This window comes from Merops nubicus, unplaced genomic scaffold, assembly GCF_000691845.1.
Source record: "Merops nubicus isolate BGI_N331 unplaced genomic scaffold, ASM69184v1 scaffold6021, whole genome shotgun sequence".
In the NCBI taxonomy this organism is placed as follows: Eukaryota; Metazoa; Chordata; class Aves; order Coraciiformes; family Meropidae; genus Merops; species Merops nubicus.
In genome coordinates, this window is record NW_008587477.1 from 391 (window position 1) to 24,280 (window position 23,890).

Consider the following 23,890-nt stretch of genomic DNA (forward strand, 5'->3'; position numbering starts at 1 on the left):
GGTCTCTGCCACTGGGCAGGACCTATTTCAGGTTGGAGCACGTAGGCAGTGGAAAGCTGAGGCCATAAATACTCACAAGGTTTTTTTTTTTTTCCTTCTCCTTGGCAGCAGCACCACTTTAAGTAGCCTATTTTTAACTCAGATTGCCTCATGGATCTGGTCACTGCGCTGTCTTGCAGGGACAGGAGATACCAGAGCCAGCCACGGAGAAGAGGAGAGGGCTTTCCAGCCATGTCTTGGCATGCTGGCCACAGGGCAGATCTTGGTTTGTTCTCCAGAGGAGTTGTCTGCAAGATGTGGAGCACTTTGACATAGGGTAGAAGATTTGGGAGCTTGCGTGGGGTGTGAGTCCTTGCTAGCTCTTCCAGAGGCAGCTCAGGCAGCGTGGTGAAGATGGAGAAGCTGAGGGGGTGCGATGGGTTGAGATCTTCTGGCTCTGTCAGCTTCTCAACAAGCTAGATCAGGGATGGAGGCTGGAGCTGCTGCCCTCAGCATGAGAGGAGCTTTCAGGTGCATTGGGGTAGTCCTTGAGTAGGAGAGACCAGATGTGAGGCATCTGCCACCAGATGTGCCAGAAGGGTTGCTTGAGGTGGTGATGGTGGTGGTGATGGGGTGCCACCAGCGTGGTGCCTTGAAGGGCTGTGAGTGGACATGGGGGTACAACTGGCTGTTTTTCTGCTCTCTTGCAGGTTTAGAGCTTTGAAAGAGCAGCGATTAAAAAAGATGCAGCTGGACAACAGCCTGTCAGTCAGAGAAGAGGACGGCCTGGAGGCAGATGAAGCTTTGGGGATCAAGGGCTCTGACCCATCTAAGTGGGAGGACAACTCGTTTGAAGAGCGAGTGAGAGCTGTAGAGGAACATAAATCACTGATGGAGAACAGTCGGGTCAATCACATGGACCCACTGGATCCCTCTGCAAATTTATTGTACAAAAGGCACGAGAGAGCCAGTAGCCAAAGCGGGGTGTACACCGAAGAGGAGGTGGTTGTGAGAGAGAGGCCCAAGTCACTGGAGGATCTCAACCAGAAAAAAGTGGTCCGTGCAAAAAGAGAAAGCCGGAGGATGCGAGAACTGGAACAGGCAAAATTCAGCTTGGAGCTGCTCAAGGTTCGGTCCACCAGTGGGCTGTCCCCTTCAGAAGAGCGACGGTGGTCCACCGAGCTCGTGTCTGAGGCACTCCATTCCCCTCAGGGAACCCCGGAGAGCGAAAGCTCTCAAGGGAGCTTTGAGATGTTAAGCTGTGAAGATACCCCAAGTAATAAACTCGTTCCCTTCGTTTTAGACGAGCAAGATGCGCAGTCGTTGGCCGCTGACTCCTTGCCTAACAGTCCCCAGGCTCCTCTGCAGAAGTCTTTCTGTGCAGCAAATGTGAACAGCAATTTACCTGTTTCCAGAAGGATGCCTTCAGACTTGGAACTACCTGATAGCCTCAACATGAAGGAGCGCGTGGTCTGTGACCCCCAGACCCTCATATACAAGGCGCATCCAAGAGAAACCTTCCTTTCCAGCAATCTGCCTACCTTCTACATCCCACCACAAGACAACCTGAAGGTGAAGCTGATGGAGAACAACCTGAGGAACAAAGCAGTGGAAAGAGGAGAGAGGACAGTTACGTTTTCTGAGGGCAGGAAGGATTCTGAGCCAGACCAGAGCGGAGCCTTGAGAAGGGAGGAAGAGGAGAAGTCCTCTCCCAAGAGAGGGGAACGTGGGACAGCACCTGCGACACGGGCCCATTCTCCTGACTCTGTCATCGAGAGACTGGAAAAGCTCAACGTGGAGAAGGAGGAACGGCAAAAGCAGCTTCAGCTGCAGAACGAAAGGGAGATGATGGAGCAGATCCGCCAGCAGAAGGAAATCCTGGAGAGACAACGCAAAGCCTTTGAACAGCAAGGGAGAGTGGAGGCTTTGCAGAGGGCTGAGCAGAGCAGAACGAAGGACCCCTCCTTCAAGGCAACCAAAAAATCAGACAGCCGGCCTCAGTCGGTCCTCATCCTGCACCCCCAGAGCCGAGGGGAGCACAGCCCCACCATGGGTGGGACTCCAACCTCATCGGTGGACATCAAAGGTCTCACCGTTGGGCCCAGAGGAAGCTCTCCAGCCCGCAGTGCCCCCAAAGACAGACCTGTCAGCATGTTCATGGAGCGACGAGAGGGTCAGTCAGGATCGACGCTGGAACCCCAGGGCCATTCCAGACTGGCTCTGGACCCCAGGGACCTCTCGGGCAGCCACTTCTCCAGGACGGAGCGCCTCCGGCAACCCCGAATGCCCAACCAGGCTGCTGAGGAGACCAAGGCAGGCACCATGTTCTTCACGCCAGAGGACAATCCATTTGGCCTACAGTGAGTAAAAGGACAACGTGGTTTCCTGGTGGGCTTTCTTGGTGGGCTGAGCCTGTTTCTCAGTGTCAATGTTATGGGCTTAGCGAATTGTGCAGCTCCGTCACGTTATTTAGCTGAGGAGCTGCTCCAGCACAGGATCTAGAGACCATGGCAAGATCTTGGGGTGACATTTGCTCTCACTCCATTGTGTTGCTTAAGCTGCCCTGCCTAATTTTGGAGAGGTTTAGGCCATTTAGCTCAAAAAGGACATATCCACCCCCCACAAAATCCTGCTGCCCAAGCTACCAGGGAATGTTTACTGTTGATACCTTGAGGTACCTCCAAGAGTGGCAGTCTTGTGGCTTATGCGCTGATGGGATGGAGGGAGATTCACATTTCATTTGTGCAGGTTCTTTAAGTCAAGACACACGTGGTGGGGAACAGGAGCAGTCAGTAAAGGTCATCTCATCCAACCCTCCTGCAGGGAGCGGGGACGTCCGCAACTGCAGCAGGTTGCTCAGAGCCCCAGCCAACCTCACCTGGAATTTTGCTAGGGATGGGGCTTCTACCACCTCTCTGGGCAATCTGGGACAGGGTTTTACCACCCTCATCATCAAAAATTTCTTCCCTATATCCTTGTAGTTTAATATTAACTCAACTCCTGAGGAATTTAATGCAATTCTGAAACCACATGACCTCAGGCTTGCAGTTTGCTTGGGCTGCACCCTCATATGCTCCTGCGAGCTGGCCAGGCATGGTGGGAAGGCTCTTGGGAGAAGATGAAACATCTCTGTTCTGTTGTGTTCCAGCAGAGAAGCAAATCAATGCCTTTCCAAGGGTGAACTAGCCAGGAAACAGTTTAAGATGCCAGGCTCTGGCAGAGGAGAGGTAAGTTGTGACTTGTTTCTTTTCTCTTTTAGTTGAACAGGGGTGAAAAACCCTTATTCTGCCAATTTCTCTCAAAAGCTGCAAAGAAATGAACTGTAAAGCACAAGGGCTGCTAGACAGGGAAGGGAGATATCATGCAAACTTCACAACTTCTCTTACCAATCAAAAGCCCCTGTAACATGAGTTTATAGCAACTCTGGATAAAAAGGATCTCACAGTCTTGACGGCAAATACTGTCCCACGCAGTCTTGTCTTGGTTTGGTTCAGCCTCCACTTGAGTAACATCCATGATTGTCCATTTTCACTATACTGTCTTGGGTTTTGTTTTACCTCATCCCTTTAGATTTTTTTTTTTTGCTCTAGATGTAACCTTGTGTCCCCTCCTTTGGGGTGTGGTGTCACTCAGAGTGGCCTTAAGGCTGTACTGGAGCTAATCAATGATGCCAAACATCTGCAGCATCTCCATTTTGTTGAAAAACCCATTGTTTTGTGTTGTTTTCTTTTATCATTTGGTTAAGCAGGTTCCCAGACCGAGCCATAAAAAGAAAGCCCGCATGGCGCGGACACGCTCCGATTTCTTGACTAGAGGCACTTTTGCTGATGGGGAGGGGGACACGGAGGAAGATGATTACGATGGCAATTTTGAGTTCCTCCTCTCCTCTGAGCAACCTCCTCACCCTGAGGAGGTGCCTGCAGCCTGGCTGGGGCAAGCCTGTTACAGTGACTCCGAAATGGTAAATTTTTCACCCGTGGTGGGGGAGATGAAACCAGGGAGCCTTTCTTTGCTAACCTTAACCGCACTGATCCCTCCATCGCTTCTTCTCCCACTTCTGAGGATGCTGTAGAGGGGTAAACTCGGTGGACACAGCAGAAATGGGGAAATAAGTTGTATTTCTTGGCCATGGGGAGATTTTTTGGTTTGACTTGGTATCAGCTACAGTTTCCATGGTTTTCCTGGAGCATTGCAGCTTGTATTGCACCACCACCTCTTTTTCTTGGGTTTAACCTCAACAGCAATAGTCCTCTCAAGGATCCTTTTGCTCCAAAAATTATCTACATACATCCGTAGGAAAGATCCAAGCAAGCATTGTTCAAAAAGCAACAGACAACCAAGAAAACGATGTAAATCTTGCACCTCCCATTACTTCTAATTTTGTAGTCTTAACCACAAATGATTATTCAGCCCTCAATTATCAGAGACAGCATCTTGGAGAACACCAACGCATGTAAATTGGGCAATAAAAATATAGTGAGGGTGAAGGAGTGGGTTTTAAAAAAAAAAACAAAAAAAACAAACAAAAAAAAAAAACAAAACAAACAAAAAAAAAAAACAACAAAAAAAAAAAAAGAACAAAAAAAAAAAAAAAACAAACAAACAAACAAAAAAAAACCAAAAAAAAACCAATAACCTCAGTGGCTTTTTCAAGCACAGGAGCTGGTGTCCCTTGGCAAGTCCACGGGCTGCAGGACCGTGCTCCATGAGCCAGTGCTGCTGAGCATTTGCATCTCAGGCTTAATCTCCCGCCTGGATAAGCTGCTTTTGGAAAACCACAAACCAAGAGGCTTCAGGAGTGGAAGAGGCCAACAGGGCTTCCAACCCACTCCTATTTTTAATTCCTGAAGTGATGGAGGTGTTCCCCTAGAAATGTGGATAAACACTAGGAATCATCTTCTGCCATCAGAGCTCAGGTGGGGCCTTGCTCCTCTGCTCCAGCTCTAGTCCTGGATGGTGGAGCTCAGTATAAAACCCAGGAAATGGAGGAAGACCAAGGTCAGCCATTTAGTTTGTGCTGCAGCTTCGCCATGTGTCCAGCAAACAACTCATGCAATCCTAAAATCTGCTTTTCCAAGGAAGGCAGATGGCCAAGGAGGGATTTTTGTGACTTTGCCATTAGCAGCTTTTATTATAAAGGATAGATTCTTCCCAGGATAACTTCTTCACTGGAAGAGGACAGAGATTTACAAATTCGTTGAATTTTTAAGGTTGCTCTTGTTAAATTTCCAGAGATTTTGAGCCAGGAGTACTCAAAAGAAGCAGCTCTATGAACCGAGGTCGCTTGGCTGTGTCTTTGAGCATGGAGATCAGGAAAGGGAGAATTTTATGGAGCAAAATGGGGTATTTTATATAGCCTGGAAAATGCTCTGGGCAAGCGGCCACGCCATACGTGGAGTGCCACGCTGTGTTCCTGGAGGTTACCTTCTCACAAAGCATCAGGAGGTTTTTAGCTGTAGAAGTCTTTCCCACTGGGATGTGAAAGGTGTCGGGCTGGTGCTTGGCAAGCTCCATCCTTGGGAGCAACCTGGCTCATTCCACTCTTTGGGAATGCTCCTTGGGGCTCTGCTCACCTGGTTTAACAACACTCATCGCATGCGAGTAGTGGTAGGTAGCAACTGTCTCTGGTCTCTCCTGCATCCCTCTTCTCTTCTGCTCTCCATCACCAACTGGTGGTCAGCACTTTCACCCCTTGTGTGGTTAAGTTCTGCTTTCTAGCAAACTCTACTCATGAAGTCATGTCCTCAGCAATACCCTACATCTGTGTGTCCTCACAACGTGTACAGTGTTTCCATCTCTGTTCTGTGTCACAGGTTTGGGACCAGCCCTTTGGCTTGGGCCTTTTTTGGGTCAAAATCACCACAAGTAGCCAGATTTAGGACCTACTTATTCATATTTATTAGCAGAGCCTGGTTGGGCATTGCAGATGGTGGAGCAGCCTGTGGTAAAGCAATAGTGGCACATCTTGGTTTGGGTCCAAACTCAAGTAGGTTGATGTTTCTCTAGTCACATTCATTGCATCTTGTGATGGTCACATGAAGACGAGTCAGGCAGCCACCATGTGCAGGCTGGTTTCCGTGCTAGTGAATAACTTATTTCATAGAGCTTCTGCCCCCAGCTCTGACTTTTCAAAAAAAGCCTCTTTTCATGTGCTGGGTAGACCAGAGATCACGTGTGACCTTGTGAAGTGGAGCGTGTGATGGCTCTCCAGCTGCACTGACATGAACTTGCCTGTTTCACCCATTAGTTTCTTGACTGTCAAGTCAATGACTGTGTATCACCAGGTGGAAAGTAGAGATCCACCAGAAACTGATGCTTCTGACCTAAGTCTGGGGTAACCAAGAGCATCTTCGGCCAGAGCTGACACACAAGATACACTAGTATATAAGATGACTGCTGAAGGTACAGTTGACTCCAAGGTGCCTTTAAAACTAAAAGGCTTCCTGATGAGACCAAGCCTTCAAAAGTCCCTTGAGTTTTTTGGCTAGTGATTAGCTGAGGGTTAACCTACCTTGCAGAGAGACAAATGCAAGTGGGAGGAATAGCTCCGAGCTGTGGTCATCACATATTAATAGCCCTTCTGTTTTGCACCTAAGCCTGGAGAGCTTTCCTGGAGCAGATCAATGGAAAGCCTTGGTCAGAGAAACGTTGCCAAAAATACCTTCTGGATACATCCTCCTTTGGCAGAGGCTATTGGAGAGGGGGACCTGGGTGTAATGAAGCTGTCATTTTGATCCAGCCTCCACACTAAAGCCACCAGTTGACAAACATCAGTCCAAGTGTCTGTCACCAGCTGATCCCAAGCATGCTTGAAGAGACAGCAAGAAAGATCTCTTGTCCTACGCCATCGCAGGGAGCACTGCACTTCAGGAAGCTCTTCAATGCAGCCTGCTGGGACCACTCACTTGGCCATAGCTATCTCTTGCTAGAATGGGTGGGTGAAATACAGGTTGCCCTTTCAGAGGAAAGATATTTGGTCTCCTCTTCACCCAGGGGACAACTCCAGACCCCCAGCTATTGGCACTTGCCTGTATGTGATGCTTTGTGGTGTTCCCTGGCTGGGGATTTTCTGGTGTGGATGCTCACCCTGACATCTGTGAGAAGGTTTCCCATCCAGATGAGGACCTTTCCCTTTGGAGCTTCTTGGAGGAGTCCCTCAGACTGAAGGATTTTGTGCCAAAAATGCCTTTTAGTCCCTACTTTCAAAAGCTGGAGAGGTTGCTGTAATAGCAGAGGAAATGCTGAACAGGTCAAGAACTGGGGCAGAGTAAAGAGAGGTGGTGATAGAAAATCTTTCCAGTTTTGCCTAAAAAAGGTTATATTTGCAATTTATGCGTGCTCATCACCGAAGTTTAAGATCAACAGGAACAAGAAACCCTTTGATAGTTCAGGCAGGGTTTTTTTTCCACCCTCTCCCAAGAGCAATTTTGCCTCTTGTGCTGCCATCTCCTGGCTAGTGGAGATGTTAGCCCAGGGGTCAAAAATGAAACATCCAAAAAGGGTAATTATGGTAAATGTTGGCTCCTCTGCATCCCATATTTGATATCGTTTTACTGAAATATTTTTAATAGAAGAAAAAGAAATGTTTAAACCCACAGGGTATTCAGCTGAGACATCTAGATGATGAGAAAGCTACAGGAGATATTTGACCAAATCCTTTCACACAACCTGATTCTTTGGTCTGATCCCAGGGCGTTTTAAATGGTGGCTAAAAGTATTAAAGCTGCTAAGTCTCTTTTTTCTAAAGGGTTCATTTTGACATGTCCTTGGCACAAAGACTTTGGTCTTCTTTTCTGTAAAGACCTCAACAAGAGCTGGAAGCTCAGCTGGGACAGGTCCATGTGGTCAAAGGTTCCTTTGCTGCTAGGAACACCACAAATCACATTGTCATGGCCAACGCAGCTCTGTTGGGGTGGAGAGCTGGGTTGCCCAGAGCAAGGTGCTGGAGCAGTTGTGCAGGCTGAGTGGTGAGGACCCATGTCCTGGTACACACTGATTTTCATCACTGGTTACTCAAGGAGAAAGAAGGTTGAACCTAGATGTAGAGGTTGTAGCTCAACCTGTATGTTTTCACCTGTAGACAGATAGAAATAAAGATGTGACAGATGATAGATGTAATATTTGCTTGGACAAAAAAAGAGTCAGTTGGCTTCCCAAAAGCTGTCTTGTTTTTTGAACTCTTCATGCTCGGAATCATTACAGACAGTGCAGAGACTCACCTCTGGAGAAGGCCAAACAAAACTGCACAAAACCATGTCTCAGGGGGAGATCGGGAAGCTGGCAGCCACGCAGAAGAATCTGACTCCAGATGGGAGGTAAGAAACATGGCTGGAGATGGGAGACGAATCCCTTCCACGTCCTTTCTCTCCATCACCTTGCTGAACCACCCCAGCTTCCTTTGAAGCTCCACCTTTCCTGGGGATGACTAGCCTGGTTTCTCCTGATAGAACATGTGGATTTAACCTCAAAGACCATGAAAGTCCAGGAGACTGAGGGTAGTTTTGAGTTCCTAGTTAAGGCATTTTCTCTTTCCGTGAACTATTTCCAGGCCTCAGCGAGCCAAGATGAGGTTCTGGGTGAAGGGAAAGCAGGGGGAGAAGAAGACTTCACGGGAGAAGCTTGCTACCCAGTCTGAGCTGCTGGAGCTGTATGCAGAGCAAGAAGCCCCAGGCCGGGAGGTGATTTCTGGCTTGCAGCTAGGTGAAGGTAAGTGGTGAGGTGGCATGGGGCTGGTGGTTTAAGGAGAACAGAAATGTCTGTGCTGGTTCACATCTCTTGAGTTCATGGATGGCGTCAACCTGAAATGGTGGCAAGTAGGTTAGAGGGCGGGATCCAAAACAGGTCTCAAGGAATTCCATGTCACTAATCCTCCCGGCAGTCATCTGGACATGGACAGATGTTTCCTCTCTTGATGGAGGAAACAACCAAAGGGGGAATGACATCTAATATCCCTCTGAGAACCACCCAGTGCTTCTCTCCTCCCCAGCTTTACTCCCATGCCCCTCTCCCCATTTTAGTGGCAGAGTAGTTATTTTTCATCCTCTTGTCATCTTTTTCCCCCTTTTTTCATTGTCACCCATAGACTTGGGTCCTCACCACTTGACCCCTCCACGGAGTCCTGAGCTGTCTGGTATCTACCGACGGGAGTTTAAGGAGAACAAGGAGCCCTCTCCCAAAGTGAAACGCAAGCGCAGCGTGAAGATCAGCAACGTGGCCCTGGAGCCCATGCAGTGGCAGAACGACTCCCTGCAGATCATAACCAGTGCTGGTGACTTGAAGAGCATGGACGAGTTTCTCTTGAAAAAGGTAAATCCCATCCTTGCTGCTCAAGGAGTAGATGGAGGCAACAAAGCCAAAATTATCCTCATTCATCTGGAGCATAGCAGCTTCAGTGCTTCCGTTGCTTTGAGCCACCCCTGGTGGAATCAGAAACGAGTCACCTAGGAGGGCAGGAGTTGAAGGCTGTGGGGAAATGCTCGTGTTTCTAGTCTGCACACAGGAGAAACCGCCTTGTAATCATTATTACACATGGTCTACCTGTGGTGGAGCAGCTGCTTGTTAGTGCTGCTTCACCACATGTCATGCGCTACCATGGCAAACATGGCATGGGTGCATGAACCCCTTTGGTTTCCTAGATGAATGAACTGGATAATGAGGACAGCAAGAAGGACACACTGGTGGATGTCGTCTTCAAGAAAGCATTGAAGGAATTCCGACAAAACATCTTCAGCTTCTACTCCTCAGCATTGGCGGTAAGTGGCTGGAGGTCATATGAGAACTTCCACCTCCGGGAGAAACAAGATCATAGAATCATTTTTATTGGAAGAGACTTTTAAACTCATCAACTCCAACCTTTAACCCAGCACTGCCAGGTCCCCAGTGACCCATGTCCCTCAGCACCACATCTCCACAGCTTGGAAACCCCTGCAGGGATGGGGACTCCACCACTGCCCCGGGCAGCCTGCGACAGTCGTGGAACAACACTTTCAGTAAAGAAGTTTTTTCCTCAGGTCCAACCTCAGCCTCCCCTGGGACAACTTGAGGCCATTTCCTCTTGTCCTGTCACTTGTTCCTTGAGGGGAGACCAATCCCCACCTGGCTCCAGCCTCCTGTCAGGGAGCTGTGGAGAGCCAGAAGGTCTCCCCTGAGCCTTCTTTGCTCCAGGCTCAGCACTCCTAGGACTGTCAGCTGCTCCTCACCACATTTAGGCTCTAGACCCTTCCCCATCAGCTTTGTTCCCCTGCTCTGGCCACACTCCAGCCCCTCAAGGTCCTTCTGGGAGGGAGGGGCTCAAAACTGAACCCAGCATTTGAGGTGCAGCCTCCCCAGTGCCCAGTCCAGGGGAATGATCCCTGCCCTGGTCCCGCTGGCCACACTAGTGCTGATCCAAGCCAGTTTGTCGATGGCCTTCTTGGCCACCTGGGCACATGCTGGCTCCTCTCCAGCTGTCAACCAACCCCCCCCCGATCCTTTTCCACCAGGCACTTTCCAGCCACACTTCCCCCAGCCTGGAGCATTGCAGGGGGTTGTTGTGACGCAAGGGCAGGACCTGGCCCTTGGCCTGGTTGAACCTCATCCCATTGTCCTTGGCCCATGGTTCCAGCCTGGCCAGGCCCATCTGTAGAGCCTCCCTACCTTCAAGCAAATCAACACTCCCACCCAGCTTGTTGTCATCTGCAGACTTACTGAGAGTGCCTTCGATCCCCTTGTCCAGGTCATTGATGAAGATCTTAAAGAGCACAGGCTCCAATACTGAGCTCTGGGGACCACACCAGAGATGCTCTGGGTCCTCCTGGTGGCGATGATGTTGCCGTGATGCTCTTCCTTTGTATTCAGTCTCATGAACTGTAAATTTAATCTAACACCTCCTCATGAGCCAGCTCTCAATATGTGTTCCGTGGGGATTTCTGATCTCCTCATGCCTGCTCGCTCCCAGTCCAATGGGAGACGACAGTAAGCCCACAAACTTTTATTTGCCACCCAAATTACCAAATAACCTTTGTGTTCAGTTTGTGAGTGGTGGAAATGTTGGATCAGTGTGGAGATCTGCTCTTCTGCTACTTCAGAGTCTGAGCAGTGGTTGCTATGGTTTGTTGTCACAGTGATCCAAAAAAGCTATTTTATTGCCTAGATTGTACAAAAAGTTCCCTCTGAGACTTGAGCCAGCACTTAACGTCCTCCTGCTCTGTGCACTCAGGAGCCAACCTACCAAAGGTCACAGAACAAATCTACTAGACAAACCTTTTTTCTTTCTTTTAATCATACTTGGACTTCCCCTGAGCAGTTGGAAGCTCGTCAGGCTGAAATAATTGGAGCAGAAAAGGCAGCCTGGGGTGTGTGGAAAAAAAATGCTTTTCTTTTTGCTTCTGTTTCCTCAAAAGATGGATGATGGGAAAAGCATCCGCTATAAGGACCTCTACGCCTTATTCGAGCAGATTCTGGAGAAGACCATGAGGCTTGAGCAGAGGGACTGGAGTGAGTCTCCAGTTAAAGTCTGGGTCAATACCTTCAAAGTCTTCCTGGATGAATATATGATAGAATACAAACCTCTGGACTACACCACGGTGAAGGTAGTCAGCACTTAAGCCACTTGAAGATTTCAGAATTGTCTTTCTGTGGGGTTGTGTTCTCTGTACACACATGGGAACCTCTGTTGTCTTCTCCTGCTCTTTAAGCTGAGGTGGACAACATGAGCTGGCACACAAGGCATGATTCATTGGCTGTGTTTCACTGGGCTCAGCAAACCCCAGTTCACATCTGCACAGAGCTGGGCCTTGGCCAATGCCAACATGTAGATGTTGCCTCCAGGGCAAAGTCACAACTGGCTGTGGATGGTTGGACAGGCAAATCCTGGTGCTTCTTTGTTAGTTTTTTGGTTTTGTTTTTAATCTTTGAGGGAAAGTGAAAGACATACAAACTTTCCTAGTCTCTTGACCTTTTCCCAAGCGACCACATACTTCATTGGTTGGGTTGCAGGAGAAGGGGACATGGGCAGTGGCTGCCCTTGGGGTCTAGGTACAGTTTTTTAGCAGTGAAAGCTTGTAGTGTTCCTTTCACCTGATCTTCTCACTTTCTGCTCCGTATTGTCTGTGAGGACCACAGGGGTCTCAGGCTGGGCTTGGGAGATAGCGTTTATTGTACAAATGTCCCATCTTCTGACTGTTCTGCTCCAAGTTCTCCCCAGGCTCCTATCCAGGCAGGTTTTCTTCAGAGAAGAACATGGCACTGCTGTGCCATGTTCTCCTTGGGCATCTTGCATGAGCTGGGAGAGCATTAGGTCTCTGGTGCTGGGCTGGGAGCTAAAGCAACAGCTAATCTCAGCTTTGAGATGAAGATGGCAACAGTTGTCCAGAGGATTACTGAAAATGGGGTAATCTGTGGGAGAGTTTTCTAGAGTGCCTCTCTTGGGGCTGCAGAGATGCAGGAGGATGGGGCTGGAAAGCAGCAGACAATGTTAGATACGAACCTTCTGCTCTTTACTTGGAGAAATTGCCCCTAACTACTTACATCTCTTTCTAATACCAGGTGCCAAAAACAGAACGAAAAAAGAGAAGGAAAAAGGAAGTGGATGTGGTGAGTTGAGTACTCTGTGCCTACACATTGAACAATAAAGGGTATGATAGCACTAGAAAGAATGCAGGTGCAGAGCCAAAAGAGGCCATGGACACACAGAAGACAATCATAACATGGAGAAGACCAGCCAACCTCAATCAACCACAGTTTCTAACCTGCTTGCGTGATGGTTCCATTCCTATACAGACTGGGATGTCCATTTGAGTGGTCTATGGGGTTATTGGGCTGGAAAGGAGATCAAAATAGCAAATAAAAGCAAATAACCACTAAAAATTGGAGAACTGACTGAGTTCATCTCCCTATCTCCTTTTTCTCACCCCCCGACCTTTCTCATCACAGGTGGAAGAGCACAATGGTCACATTTTTAAGGCGACCCAGTACAGCATCCCCACCTACTGTGAATATTGTTCCTCCTTGATCTGGATAATGGACAGGGCTTCTGTTTGTAAATGTAAGAACCCTCTTTTTGGTCTTTTTTCATGCACTTGCATCACAGCCATGAAGTTCTGGAGTTTGAAAGGTGTTTGCTGCTGTTTCCCACAACTCCACTCAGATAAGTTGATTTTTTTTCCCATTAGAAGAGCTTTTCAGACAGATCTTAAGGTTTTCTGAAATCAACTAGTAAAACTGTCCCAGCAGACCTTCCAGTCTTAATGGTACAGTTTTGTGAGTTATGCAACTTACCCTAGAGGGTCATATAGGCATCCTGTGAGGTCACACGGTTGTCCCATGAGGTCAAACCATACTTAAGTGTCCCAGGAAGAAGGATGGTAGAGTTGGGTGTGGCAAACGTGCCCCACGGCTTTGACCCAGACGCCTCTGGGTCTCATGACCATGACAAATTCATCTAGCTTGGCCTATTTGACCTCTAGGCATGTGAATTTTGGGGGAGATGAGGAAAATGGAGGAGGACTTTAAATACTTGGAAACTGAAGGCTTCATATTTTTCTTGGTTTGAGTGGATCGAATATAGACTTGGCCCCTGGGGACTGCAAATTCAACATGCTTTTGACCTGCTAGTCCTGGGAGGAGCTACTTAAGTCATATTTCTCCAGCAATGTGACTTTTTGGGATTATTAAAGACTATTTTTCTCGGTTGCAGTATGTAAATATGCTTGTCACAAGAAGTGCTGTCTTAAAACCACGACCAAGTGCTCCAAGAAGGTAAATGTCTCTAATTTCTTTTCTTTCATTAAATACCTTTCAAATTACAAGCTTAAGCTTGTATCGAAAAACATTTGGAGTTGCAGAACCTGATATAATGCTGATTCATCCAGAGTTGGTGATTCTTCTTGTAAATAGCTTATGTTGTGCCCCAGAGATGGATAATACAGTCAGGATACAGTATTTCTGCAAGAGCTGGGGACACCTCATGAGTTTCTGCTCTAAAATCTGAGAAGTTCAAAGAGGTCTTTGATTATTTCTATTTCAGAGAAGCTCAGAGATTCTCAGAGCCTTCTTAATTCTTGGGTTTTCTCTGCACAAGGAAGGTTTTGTGCTTGTGTCTCCACGGTAACTTTCCACTTGGGCGGCTGGAGGTCCTTCTCTAGGAATGCTCTCACTTCTCTGTGCTTGGGGGGGTTAACATTTCCAGGGTAGTTTCCAGTAATGGGAAGCCACAAATTATGCTTTGAGAAAAATTATGCTTCATTTTCTGGCAACATTTGATTTTGTAACTGTTGGCTTTGTCCCAGACTGGATCTTTTTTTTCTAGATCTATGGTGAATTGAGAAACACCAAGGTCATCCCTCTTGATGGCCATAGAATTGCTTTCACCCATGCTTGGTCCTCACCTCAGAGATACACAATTTAAGTAGGACATGGGCTTTGTGGCATTGCATTTGTTGATGGTTTGGTTATAGCAGCCATGCAGGTTGGTTGAAAAGCAGGTGATGAATTTCATCTGATGGTTGAGACCAGATGTTCCTGGCGTGATTTTTTCCCCTAGAGCATTGTTTTGCCAATGACCAGGCCCAACAAAAATTATAGCACCAGCAGGGAGATAAGCCAATACACAGACTGTATTGTAGACTGAAATGTTACTATATGAATGACCACCGGGGGTACAAACAGGTCAACAAGCTCATACATGATCGACCTCACCCCCAACGATCCCACAACGGACATGACTCGGCCCACAACAGGTGGTACAAACAGTGAACCGAGGTTGCCCATAGTTGGCATGGGAAACAGCCAGACCAGCCAGTTAAATACATAAGAAAAAGGTGCCCACATGGCGACTCTCACCCAATTCGACCGTGTTTGCAAAGGCCTAAACAGACCAGGGCCCAGCTCCAGGGAGAGTCAGGAGGTCTGCCCTGAACCAGGAAGCTCTGGGGAGTGCACTCCACAGACAGACACTCCTGACTCCCTGCAAGTGGTCCCAGCTTTTATCCCCAAGCAGGGACACCTCGCCTTTGTCAACTCAATGCGGGACCCCTGGGGCTCATTTCCCTTCTGGCTCTCCCTGCAGGGCCGGCCGCACCCTGGGGGGAAGCTATAAGGCAAACTCACCACCTCTGTATGAAGGGCTGTGGGAATCACCCATATGTCAACCTTAATTCGGGGGCTCGGGGTTCAAACCCCAGCATTTCAAGCATGGAACATCATGGGCATCTTCCCCACACCATCTCATAAAGTTGACAAGATCAATGCAAGGAGGACATTGAATGGGAAAAACAAGATGCAGGAGTGGTTATAAGGGGAGTTGTGACCTGGGTCATGGCCATCATCATCTCACTGATGATGGAGTTCCCTTTGCTGGGGCTGGCCATTTGTGCCAAAATTTTATTAGGTCTTTTGACTTTTCCCACTGAGAATCACCCATGCAGGGAGGACTTGGTTCATATTTGGATTTGGCAGATGTCAAACCTCCAGTGAGAGTCTGTAGGGGACAAAAGGGTCTTCGCTGACAGATAGGGATGGATTTTTTCATCCTCTTATTTTGTTCACAGACATTTTGTAACTGCCAGTGGAGTCAGTTGATCTAAGTACCCAAGATGGAGATTCAGAGGGGCAGGAGGTGGAGGGCAACCATGTCCAACCACAGTGGGGTGATTAAAGAGAGAAAATCCAAACTTTTATGACTTCAGGTGCATGTCCAGAGACCAATTTAGAGTTGCAATGCAAGACATGCGTTGCTGGCCGTCCTGTCCTCTTTCTTGAGACTGTCTTGAAAATCACTTTGATCATCTGAAGAAGCCTGAATAGCACTTGGACCCAAGCGCTGCACCAGCATAGCTTCCTAAAAGGATTTTTGTCCCCCTTTTTTTCCCCTTTTCCTCCGCAGTATGATCCCGAGCTCTCACCTCGGCAGTTTGGCGTGGAGCTCTCACGGCTGACCAGCGAGGACCGAGCAGTGCCGGTGCTGGTGGAGAAGCTCATCAACTACATTGAAATGCACGGGCTGTACACAGAGGGCATTTACAGAAAGTCAGGGTCCACCAACAAGATCAAGGAGCTGCGGCAAGGACTTGATACAGGTAAAAGGATGGGGGGGGGGGCGGAGGGAAAGCACGCAGGGAGGAATCTGCAAAGTTTGGGTGTAAGGAAGGGGAGATGCATCATGGGGGTGAGACAAGGGAGTGATCCAGTCTTTGGGTCAGCCTAGACCATTAGCCAGAAGATCCATCTTTTAGCCTTCCCCCACTGTGAGCTGGGCGAGTGATGCTTTCATGTGTGCAGCCAAAACTCAAGTCACCGGCTCATGGCTTTTTTTGGGTACAATATATGAAAAAAAGTTGAGTTGAGGGCAAATGCTGCCTTACTTCCACCATAGCAACTGATGCCAGTAAAAGAAGAAAGCCTGGTCCCACCTAAGGTTGCTTGCCCTAGAAAATCCAATCTTCTCTAATTTTAACCTATAGAGCTGAAATCTGGTGCTGGATTTCTTGCCATTAAGTACAGTGTGATTTGGGGGTGAAACATGAACGTTTTCTATCACAGAGGAGCAGCTTATCATGGAACCATTTGGGTTGGAAGAGACCTTTAAAGGTCATCTACTTCAACTCCCTAGCTTCACTAATGGCTTCATATTGATCGTTGCCTCATTTTTTTTCTTTTTTCCTCGATCTGCTGCCAAACCCAGACATTGATAATGTGAATTTAGATGACTACAACATCCATGTCATCGCCAGCGTGTTCAAGCAGTGGCTCCGAGATCTGCCCAACCCTCTCATGACCTTCGAGCTCTACGAGGAGTTTCTGCGGGCGATGGGTAAGGAGCCTTATTGATTGTCCTCTTCCCTTGGTGACCACTTTTAGGGACAAAATTTTGGGGCTCAAACCAGCTGGGTTTGCCAAATTCTATTTACCTGGTTTCAAAGTTTGGTTTTTGGGCTGTAAGAGGTCTTTTTATGCAAAGCCACAGGCACTTCAGCAGATTTCAGGCCAAAGCATTGGCCAGAAGGTCCATCTTTTCTATGTAAGCATGAAGAAAATATAATTTTAAATAGGAGGAAGAAGCTCACCCCTAAGTGCTGGTACTTTCTCTACAGGCCTCCAAGAGAGAAAGGAGACAGTGCGGGGAGTGTATTCGGTCATCGACCAGCTCTCCCGCACCCATCTCAGCACCCTGGAGCGCCTCATCTTCCACCTGGTGAGGTACGTTGGGCCAGGGCAGCTTCAGGCAATGGGCAAGGGGAGGGTGATTGGGTCTCCTTCATACTGGAATAGCTGAGACCAAAAACAGGTGGTGGTCCAAGGGCAAGGGAAGAGCCTTTGGGGCCATCATGTCCCCCAGGAGGTGGCCCCAGAGCTGTTTCTCCAAATGATGCTTGTATTGATGAGCAAGCTCAGGTCACTAATGGTGCCTGCAGGTCTGTGGTGCCTCTCGTCACTGTGAGGACACGTTTTTTGGGTGGAAATCGTTGGTTGTTTGCCTGCCTCGGGAACACCTGAGATGCCTTCAGGTTTGGCTTTGTCCACCGAGCAGAGCAGCGTGCTTGCTAGCAGAGCTTGATCGCACCACAGAAATCTTGTCTCCTCTCTTCATCCATGGCCATGTGGCACGGTGGCGGTGCCTCCACCTCTGACTTCTCTCTTAATCCCTGGGGTTTTTTTTAGGATTGCCCTCCAAGAAGAGACCAATCGCATGTCAGCCAACGCCTTGGCCATCGTCTTTGCTCCCTGTATCCTCCGCTGCCCCGACACGACAGACCCACTACAGAGTGTCCAGGACATCAGTAAAACAACCACGTAAGAGCATGTGCTGGATGATCCAGCTCCAGAACCACTGCCACCATGGCACCACTCACATCTTGGTGACCCTTAGTATGATCAAATGGCTCAAGAACAGAGAACTTTAGCTTGGAAATTATCAACGTGTATTAAAGGCATCTCCATGAAGATCTCTCATATACTTTCAGTCCCTAAGAGGTTGTTGAATGGGGATTTTTAGGTGATGAAGGAACTCAGCAGGACCTTTTTCTTAATTTTGTTTTGGTTTTTTTTTTATTTGAGGAGGTGAGCTTAGAATCATAGAATCATTTTGGTTGGAAGAGACCTTTCAGATCGAGTCCAATCATTGCCCCAGCACTGCCAGGGCACCACTAACCCATGTCCCTCAGCACCACATCTCCAGAGCTTGGTAACCCCTCCAGGGATGGGGACTCCACCAGTGCCCTGGGCAGCTGGCACAGCCCTGGAGAAGACCTCAAGGGGAAGAAATTGTTCCTCAGCTCCAACCTAAACCTCCCCTGGGGCAACTTGAGGCCATTGCCTCTTGTCCTGTTGCTTGTTCCTTGAAAGAAGAGCCTGACCCCCACCTGGCTCCAACCTCCTGTCAGGGACTTCCAGAGAGAGAGAGAGGTTTGCCTGGTCTGCAGCAATATTAATATGGTGCACTTAGATTTCTTTAAGGTGTTTGACACAATTGCAAAGGTTTTATGCAAAAAAAGTGAAGTGCTTGCCCCATCACCCTTGCTAGCACCCTTTTTAGGGGGATTTCCAGTACCCTTTGGTTTCCAGCTGGAGATTTTCTCTGTACCTTTCCATCAGGGGGAATCTTCAGGCAAGTCAGAGACAGCTCAGATCAGATAATTTCCTCCTCCCATTTTGTGTTCTTTTGTTTTTTCTTCTCCCTTAGTTGTGTAGAATTAATCGTCATCGAGCAGATGAACAAATACAAGGCCCGTCTGAAGGACATCAACAGCCTGGAGTTTGCAGAGAACAAAGCCAAGAGCCGCCTCTCCTTGATCCGCAGATCAATGGTGAGATGCCGAAGCCATCTCTGTCACATCCTGTCCTCTCCTTGCCCTTGAAACAACCCTACCTTATCTTCTGCTTATCCCAGCCTCCCAAACCCCTCGCTACCTCCCACACCATCTCCTCCAGGACAGGGATCCTTGGCCCTGTGGTGGCTCCTCACTATTGCAGGGAGTCATGCCAAACCACAAGGAGGTGGGAATGGTCCATAGAAAGGTGGTCACTCTGACTCAGATGCTCCTGATCAACGTTTTTCCCTTCATTTGATCTTATTTGGTCCTGGGTTGAGTCAAGCCTTTCACTGACCAGCTTGACGTCGCTCCATGGGAGACCAGGACCATTGTTCTTCGTGCTCAGTCGCATTAGCTGAACCCAAACCGAGTTCTCCAAAGGCCCTCCCTGCTCCCACACCACCTTTTTGGGAGCCTCAAACCCATCTCATTGAGCTTCCACGCTTCCTGGGGGGCCAGCGGGCTGCGGTTTCACGCTACGCTTGGCTCGTTGGGCTGTGGGAGAGGGTTGGACTCAGCTTAGCGCGGTCATCCCAAGCTTGGGGCCCCTCTGCTTGGACCTGCCCTCTGTGCTCCTCAGGGCCATGCCACTCCTGCCTTTTCAGGGATGAAATCCAAGCAGCAGCCTCCCAACGTCATGGGGCTGCCCCATTCATCCCAGTCTTTAAAACAAAAAACCCTGAAAAAAAACAAAAACCAAGTGTTTTGGTTTTGTTTTTTTTTTTTTTTTGGTGGGTGACGGCATGCACGCTCTAACCTTCTGCTTTCCTTTTCATCTCCTCTCTAATCCAGAAACCTGTACTAATTGCAGTTAGATTTATGAGCATAACCCGCAGCTCAATCCCGGTATGTATTCACTGCTGCTCGTCCCGTCCCCACCTCCCTCCCTCGCATCATTCCAGCCCCATCCCACTGGCCATTATCTGTCACCTTACCCGTCCCAAGTCCCCCAGTGCTGCTTCTCAGGGTCGTTGTCTCTTCAGCAGGTTCCCCTGGGAGGAAGGAGTTTGGGATGGCCAGCCCTGCACGTAGCTCCTCAAAAAAAACCCCTACTTTTCACCCTTTTCTCATTATTTTTATTCTTCTATTTCTTTTTTTTTCTTTCCATCCTGTGCTGCTTTCTTCTTTGCTCTGCTTGGCTCATCCCTTCCTACCCCAATTTCTGCTCACTCAGGATGCCTTTCAGCATCAAGCTGCTGAAAAAAAACCTAGCTTGGATGCCTCAAAGACCATGAGGTCCAAAGGTCTCCTCCACCTTCTTGGAGGAGGAGGAATACCCCCAGCACCACGAACACAAGGTCAGGACACCCAGATTTTGAACTGGGAGGGAGTCCAGCAACCCTTGTGTTCCCCAACTCCATCCCAGCTTGCCTTTGAGTTCCCAGTGAGACCATGAAGGGTGAGAAAAGCACCTGCAGGTTTTTGGGGATGCTTGCTGGGGCTCTTTCCTTCCTATCAGGTTCAGCCCATGATACTTCTCCTCATCTTTCAGCATCCCTGAGGGTCAGGAGATGGAGAAGAGCAAAATTTGAGCTCTGGTCCCATGATGCTGTTTCACAAGTAGGGCCTTAAGTCCATGACCTGGTGGGACCTTTGGGATCTCCGTGGTTTGGGCTGATAGGATTCAGGTAGCTGTGCTTCGTCTCAGAGGCCAACGTGAGAAGGTGGCATCAGAAGAAGACCAGGCTGCGGGTGAGGCTTTGCTGCCAAAAATGTCTCTGAGATCTGACATGAAAAGATGAAAGGGGTAAAATGGAGCAAAACCCCCTTTTAAAGGGAAAAAGGGGAGGCTCCTTTACCTTGCAAACTTGCTCTGGGCACATGGATCATCAGGAAGGCCTGAGAGTGCCCCAGCTGCAGGGTTTGACTAGTCCTACGTCGAGAAAAGCTTCAGTGCAACCAGCTCTTCAACCCTAAGGAGATGCAGGTTAATCTTGGGTGATGCTTGTCAGGAGAAGGGCACAGCTCAGGCTGGTTGATGTCTTCTAAGTCCTGACTGGTTCAGGATCTATTGATCTTGATTCAAGATGCATTGAGAAGTTGAGATGTCTCTGGTTATGGTAACAGTTGAGAGAAAAGCTTTTTAATGTCCGTGGTGTCCATCATCCCCTAAAATTCACCTTTTCTTCTACTCCATGGAGCAGATCTGTAAAGCTAGTCCTCAAAAGATTAGAACGGCTGCATATATAATGTTCCTCTGTACATACAACTCCTGTTTGAGTCCTTTCTTTTTGCCTTAGTTCTTCAAGATGGCTCTTCAAGAGCCACATTAAATCTGCATTTAACCACAGGCACAAAAATTAACTTTTATTGCTTAAGAATGGACCACTGGGGGTGATCTTGGTGTCAGGATCTCATGTACATGAGATCAGCATGGACATTGTGACTAGATGCGAGTCACCATTTGCTGAAGGAGTCAGCTTGCCAAGGTGGGTGAGGGAAGGATGCGAGATGCGATGGTTGCCCTGGTGATGCTCCCACCCAAAGCCAACATGGCCACCTGGCAGGTCAAGCTTCACATCGCACTGGGCTTTGGGCTTTGTGGAAACCCATCCTGCTGCCTCCTAGGCTTGCTTGGAAGTCCAAGTTGCACTTGGTCCATCAGCACCATCCTCACTGCCTCCATCGCCACCACCTCCATCTTCACCCCCTCCAGCGTGTTGAGTCCTTCTGGTACCTCTCAGCCCAGGGTGAGATTTTGGAGGGTCCTGAGTGCTACTGCTGGCCGCACACCGAGGACCAATGGCCATGGCCATCTTCTTCGCTCCGTGGGAGAACAGAGTGGGCACCTGAGATGTTTGCAGAAGCCCCTTGGCTGGTGTTGGTGACACCAATGTCTCTCTCCAGGGCAAAGGACGCGTGCGACGCGGGGCCTACCCCAGCCCGACATCTCCCGTCGCCGTGCGCTTGCCCTCGGTGACAGATGTCCCCGAGGAGACCATGAGCAGCGAGGAAGCCATGGAGATGGAGGTGACAGAGCAGCAGCAAGTGGCCATGCAGCAGGAGGAGAAGGTGCTGACTGAGCAGATTGAGAGCCTGCAGAAGGAAAAGTGAGTCTGGCCAAGGGTCCAAGCCACTTACTTGTGGATGTTGCTTGACATCATATCGTTGACATGCCGCTCACAGGGTGACCTGGAGGACTCCATGCCTCCACGATCTCTTGGCGGATGTGAATCCCCTTTTTTTCTCCTTCCCGCCTCTTTTGGTCCCCTTGAGTCAATGGGGTTGGATTGCTTTTGGCAGGGAGGAGCTGACATTCGAGATGCTGACGCTGGAGCCCCGCGCCTCCGATGATGAAACCCTCGAGTCTGAAGCCTCCATCGGCACTGCCGACAGCTCCGAAAATTTGAACTTTGACTCCGAAGGAGCCATCTCCGATCGCTCGGGTAAATCCAGTTCTTGGCCCAAAGGTCATCTTGGCCAAGCCCTGTGCTCCTTGCAGGAACATCTGCAACTAGAACAGGTAGCTCAGGTTTTTCTGTAGCTTGGAGGAGGTTTCTTTCTGTTTTCTCTGCCTGCAGGAAATTGAAAGCATTGAGGGTGGGTGGAAAGAGGAGAGTTGAGTGTTAGAACCCATGGACGTGGGAAGGTGGGTGGGAGCACCCAGGGTTCGGTGGGGAGGTGACTCATCAGCCCAGGTTGTCCTGCCTTGATGGCATGTGTCCTTGGGTGGAGCGGTGTGGAGATGCCAGGCAGCGGTGAACATGGAAGTGCTGGGTTCACGGTTGGACTCGATGATCTTAAAGGTCTTCTCCAACCACAGTGGTTCTGTGATTTTATGCCAGGTGGTTTCAGGGTGTTAATCCTCCTCTGGTCCTCCCTCTCCACCCCAGAGAGAAGCGTAGCACTTACCTCCCTGCGTCCCACCAAGGCGGAGGGGCCAAGCCGGCTACGAAGACACCCCAGGCCACGGCCCGACCCAATGGACCCAGCTGAGCCCACCATCTTCTTCTCTTCCTCTTCCTCCCAATCGTCCACTTCCTGCTTGCCCCACCTACCCCGGAAGCGCTTCCAGATGTACTCCAAATCGCCTTTCTACAGAGCGGGGGGATCTGGAGAACCCCCCGAAACCCGAGCGAGCCCCGAGGGCTTTGTGGGACCTCTTCGGTATCCTGAGGACCGGCCTCAGTTCACCACCCGCGGGACGTTCAACCCGGAGAAAGGGAAACAGAAACTGAAGAGCGTGAAAACCTCCCCCCCAAAAACCAAAGAGCCTCCAGATGGGGGGACAGGGGGGGGACCCTGCAAGAGGAACCCCGAGGCTGACTGCGCCACCACCCAACCCCTCGTCCTCCTGGGGAGCAACGAGTTCATGGTGTGAGATGCTCCAACCCAACAGCTCCCTGGAGGCCCAGGAGGAGGGGTTTTTAGCAGAGAAGGCCCTCAGGGGACCAGAATGGTGGCCTCCATGGGTTGAGGGGCATTTGGGACCTTCTTGCGAGGGTTGGAGGGGCACTGGCGGCCCTTCCCCTTGGAGCATCCCACAGCGTTGTGCCACCAAACCCTCCTTGGGAGGAGAAAACAAAGCCCAGAAATCCCGTTGGAGCATCCCAAGCCCTCCACGCTTCAACCACCTCATCCACGCCCAGCGCATGGAAAAGCGTTAAAATCTGCCAAAAACCACCTTTTTGGGTTGTTTTTTTGTTTTTAATTTTATTTTTTAACGTGACCTAACCCCCCCTTTTTTTTTTTTTTTTTGAGACCATCAGTATTAAAAAATAATAATAATAATCACGGACTACTTGAAGCTATATTTGTTTATAGGCCGGTTACTGGAGTTTGTTGTAAATAGAGATATTTTAATTATTATTTTTTGGAATCTTTTTCCCCAGACAGAACCTTTTTTTTTTTTTTTTTTTTGATATTATTGTTATTGTTTTTCAACAGGGGAGGAGGGAAGCGATGGGCTGAGCTGTCCTGCTGGTGTCCCCTCCAGTGTCACCATCCACCACTTGCCCAACCAACTCTACACATTGAGGTTTATTTGGACCAAGAAATCCCTCCAGGTGTAAATAGCATGACATCAAAGCCACGCCCATGATAGGGCTAATTAGCATTGTTAACTAATGACTTCTCTCTTAATCCCACCCCTGTCATCTTCACCCTCAGAGAACTCCAGAAAA

The 23,890-nt window shown here is 49.0% G+C and overlaps 1 protein-coding gene across 1 annotated transcript; it reads left to right on the top strand.

Moving 5' to 3' along the window:
* Positions 1-689: 689 nt before the first annotated feature.
* On the top strand, positions 690-23,088 carry MYO9A (myosin IXA; the record flags this gene model as incomplete). The annotated part of the gene is made up of 19 exons (XM_008948918.1): positions 690-2,339; positions 3,128-3,206; positions 3,728-3,940; positions 8,182-8,294; positions 8,528-8,685; positions 9,062-9,285; positions 9,615-9,731; positions 11,361-11,549; positions 12,505-12,552; positions 12,892-13,003; positions 13,655-13,716; positions 15,842-16,034; positions 16,640-16,768; positions 17,049-17,154; positions 17,617-17,748; positions 18,638-18,761; positions 21,615-21,817; positions 22,011-22,153; positions 22,601-23,088. Coding segments are annotated over 19 exons (4,483 nt in total), but the record flags the coding sequence as incomplete, so codon positions are not given.
* Positions 23,089-23,890: the final 802 nt, after the last annotated feature.